At 32.1% G+C, this 3,841-nt stretch overlaps 1 protein-coding gene across 1 annotated transcript; it reads right to left on the bottom strand.

Annotated features, from left to right (window-relative positions):
* Positions 1-270: 270 nt before the first annotated feature.
* Positions 271-2,266, bottom strand: LOC127843681 (uncharacterized). The gene is made up of 3 exons (XM_052373396.1): positions 1,822-2,266; positions 881-1,381; positions 271-771 (listed from the first exon to the last, which is right to left on the bottom strand). The coding sequence occupies exons 1-3, from the start codon at positions 1,946-1,948 to the stop codon at positions 413-415; spliced, it is 987 nt and encodes a 328-aa protein (XP_052229356.1). The 5' UTR covers positions 1,949-2,266; the 3' UTR covers positions 271-412.
* Positions 2,267-3,841: the final 1,575 nt, after the last annotated feature.

Genomic DNA, 3,841 nt, shown 5'->3' with positions numbered 1-3,841 from the left:
TAAACTGTTTGTTGTAAAATTTGGCCATGTGATTTGTTATTTTCGAACGAATCAATAATTCAACAAAACGCTTTGACAAGTAAAAAAACACACAAGAATTCACAAACGATATGATATGGTTAATGATGATTTCACTTTGCTTATAAGGTATTGTCGATATAAACAGGTTGAAATTATAACAATTTGTACACATAACGACTTCAAAAGCAACACTAGTGTAACTTAAAATCAACTCAAACACATGGTATCCTTTGAAAACAACTGCTCTTCTGAAGTTATTTATATAAAGAAAGTAACGAAGTTTAACACATGGTACAAGCAAATCGATGCCCGTGTTTTCATTTTTCCAAAATTTAAGCGTTAATGGTTAACTTTTTAAATACTGAACGCTAAACGCGTTTAAACATTAACCTTAAATGGATATATTAAGTCGAAGCACTGTTATTGTGTTCCTGTCTTGGTGTCCAATAATCAGGCACGGGTTATGACGTGTATAGCACACCGCAATGGGCATAGGAGGGCAATATTCTAAAGAGTCAATAAAAGATGATAACCTTTTCCCTTCCATAATGAAAACGCGTTGCCTACCTTGATCGCATACCAACACGTTACCACATTCCGTTATGTGCATCCCTCTTGAATCTTTCATGCCAGGATGTTTATCAATTCTGTCAAAACTATGAGACGATATATCTGCTATCACGATCTCGTTGTTACCAGTTATATAGATGTGCCCACCATCATTGCTGACTTTGCAAAAGTTGACGGAACCTATGCAAATAAAATTAACTTAACATCATGTAGTTTGTTATGAAAAGTAATATATTATGTTGCTTTCTGAAAAAATTAGTTAAATACATGTAAATTAAAAAAAGATTACCTGGTTCTAGAGTGGTATTGTTTATCCTCTTTCGATTATGTCCTTTGACAGTCGACGTATACAGATCAGTGTCGGCTGCGATGTATAAATTATCTTTGTGGCAAGCTACAGCATTACAGCTAAACGGAAACTTTATTTGTCTGATCAACTTGAATCCAGATTCTATTACATTGAATACAAGTAGTGTATTATTGTTAAGTGCCACAGCAATACTATTGTTATTTATTCGGCAAACATCATTAGGAGCACATGGTAAATCGAAGACACATACTATTTCGAAGACAGCATCCAGAAGTTTCAATCGGTTGTTGTTAAAGTCTGTGATCGCTATTTGTGAATTATTTAATTCACTGATTGCATTAATAAGGCATGTTTTTTTATCGTCAGCAACGTGAACACTATGGTCCTCCTTCATACACACGGACGATGCATAATAACCTGTTACAAATGATTCGCCAAACTTTTCTTTACCACTCAACATTTGTATAATATGATTGTTTCCTGTAATGCATAAGCAAAATAATAAATAAGCAGAGCGATTCAATAAATATCAATACAAACACGGAACCAACAAGATGGAGAAAATGTCAACACATCTCTAACTATTCTAATTGAAACACTATTTTATTACAAATATGCAAGAACAATGCACATATGTTTTTAGCACATATGTTATTAGTCACTACTTAAATAAAATATAACCAACTGTTAATATTAAATGAGTATTCGTCCGAATAAAACTTGATGACGCTTTATCAATAGTTCTATAGATTAAACGTGACCTTATGAAAAATAATAGTGTCGCATTATCGCGCTTCTTTAATATTTGAAATAACTATCAAGTATTATTTTCATCCTTGATACAAATTTAGTGTAATTAAATATGTGCATATATTGCATTTCTCACACAATAAGATTATTTGTGAAAAGTAAAACTGTACCTTTGAAATTTGAAATTTTCCCTTCTCTTCTCACCATTTTCTGGATATGTAACTGTGCTCTTGTAACAATCTCTCTTACTTTCTCGCATTGTATAAATGCAAGGTTATCGTTATGCGTTGAACTCATAATATTCAGTCTGTTATTAAGAAGCGTTTGAAGTGTAACGCACTCGTCTGCGTGGCTTTGAAGTTGTGATGCAATTTCATGCGTTTGTTTCTTTTCTGTGGCAATAGCTTCTTGTTCTAGTTGATCAAGAATACTATTGATTCTGTGGCGGAAATCCTTTATTTCTTCAATGTTGTATTCTCCATAGGCTAAAACTTCTTTCTTTTGAACTGTGTATGAGTCATTATATTGACGTAGTTCCTGTACGGTCGTGTCTAGCTTATGAAGCACATGTTTATACTCTTCAGTGGTCCGAATACCTTACGAAACGACTACAATTTGATCAAAAGTATCGCACTGTCTGAAATATATAGCATATACGTCCCTTATACTTTTACTAAAAATTGATTACTTAAATCCCTCAAATAATCGCATTATATGTTTTAATGTTACAAGAACTAAAGCATCAATCACTTATCTATAAATATAATCGTAATTTCATGTAAAATTCCCAATATATATCGCTACTGCAAATGTCAAACCAACTGTTCAATATACAATACTTATTATGCAAAATCAATCGTTTAAGTAGCACACATCCACAACATATTATTAAAGCTGGTAACGGGTACAATATGAATAATGATGTTTTTGTTGGAAATGGCTAAGAAGTACGGTTCAAAGGTAGAATAAATTATGATTGTGTACTTGTATTATACACATTTAAAAATGTGATATATTCGATATAGTGTTTTCAATTTTAAATTATTCAATTTTAAATATTAAATAAATTATATAATAGCATAATTAATAAAAATTTAACAAAACAGAATTGTAATTATAATTATACTTTAATTCTACTTAATTATTTCGAAGGATACCAGACAACAGACAAATATTTATCTCTAAGCCTACAACACAAAAATACTCAGTAATCAAGACGCTTACAAAAAGTTACTCAAACTACACATGATGTTAGTTTAAACCTATTTATTTTAGCTCGATTGAGTGTAAAGCCTAATGCTTATTGAAACACTATCGAGTCTGTTTCCTGAGACTAAGAAACAGTACTTGGTGTCTTTGGGGAAGACCGAAAGAACGCTCCCACAGTGGGGATCGAACCCGTGACCTCCCGGTCGCTAGGCGAAAGCCATAACCACTACACCACGGCGACTTGGAAATGTTCAACCCAAGTTAATGAACTGCGTTATACAAGTACTCGGTCAAGAGAAATCATAAGTTCTTTGTGAGGAACACTATGACTAAATAAAACAAATACGTTAATATTTTTATGTATTTTTTAATGACTTTTAAAATATGTTTTTTGTCAATAATGCATAGCATATTTCAAAACGGACATGCACATTTATTTAACATATTGTAGTTACGGTACTGTTTCAGAGAAATATAATGGGTTCCTTAAAGTCGCTGTAGTTCTTTTCACTCCTTACACCCCTCCCTTAAATATTTTATAAGTAGAGCTTTTCGCTCGAAATTAGCCTTTAAACAACACAAAAACAAAGGACCACGTTGCTCCAACGATCCTGGATATAATATAATAACTATATGGATATAAAGTAAGTTATCTATCACTTAACCGATAAAGGCAACCAATGGCAGAAACATTGTACAATAATAATCATACCAAGAGATATTTATATTAATCGTTCACCAACAGTATTCGAACTTTTCGATGTCTCTGATTAATAACGTTTTTCAATATGATTTTGAAAACATCCTGCAATGAATGCTTTCAATCGTTTGTTTTAGCTATTGATTTGTGAACGAAGACCGTTCAAGTTGCACTTGACCCTTGGTATATTATTATATTTTCTGAAATAACAGTATCATTCCTTCATGTTTTAAAATTTTGCAAAATCACCATTAGCCATCTGCATTTGATCTTTAAATTTG

The sequence above is a fragment of the Dreissena polymorpha genome, chromosome 9, assembly GCF_020536995.1.
Source record: "Dreissena polymorpha isolate Duluth1 chromosome 9, UMN_Dpol_1.0, whole genome shotgun sequence".
Lineage (NCBI taxonomy): Eukaryota > Metazoa > Mollusca > Bivalvia > Myida > Dreissenidae > Dreissena > Dreissena polymorpha.
The sequence above is the reverse complement of the archived record's forward strand: the minus strand, read 5'-3'. Positions and strand labels throughout refer to the sequence as shown.

Coding starts and splice junctions, on each gene's coding strand:
- LOC127843681 (XM_052373396.1), bottom strand. CDS start 1,948: ATGAGTTCAACGCATAACGATAACCTTGCATTTATACAATGCGAGAAA. Junction 1,382..1,821: donor GAAAATTTCAAATTTCAAAG/GTACAGTTTTAC, acceptor TATGCATTACAG/GAAACAATCATATTATACAA. Junction 772..880: donor CAATACCACTCTAGAACCAG/GTAATCTTTTTT, acceptor TTATTTGCATAG/GTTCCGTCAACTTTTGCAAA.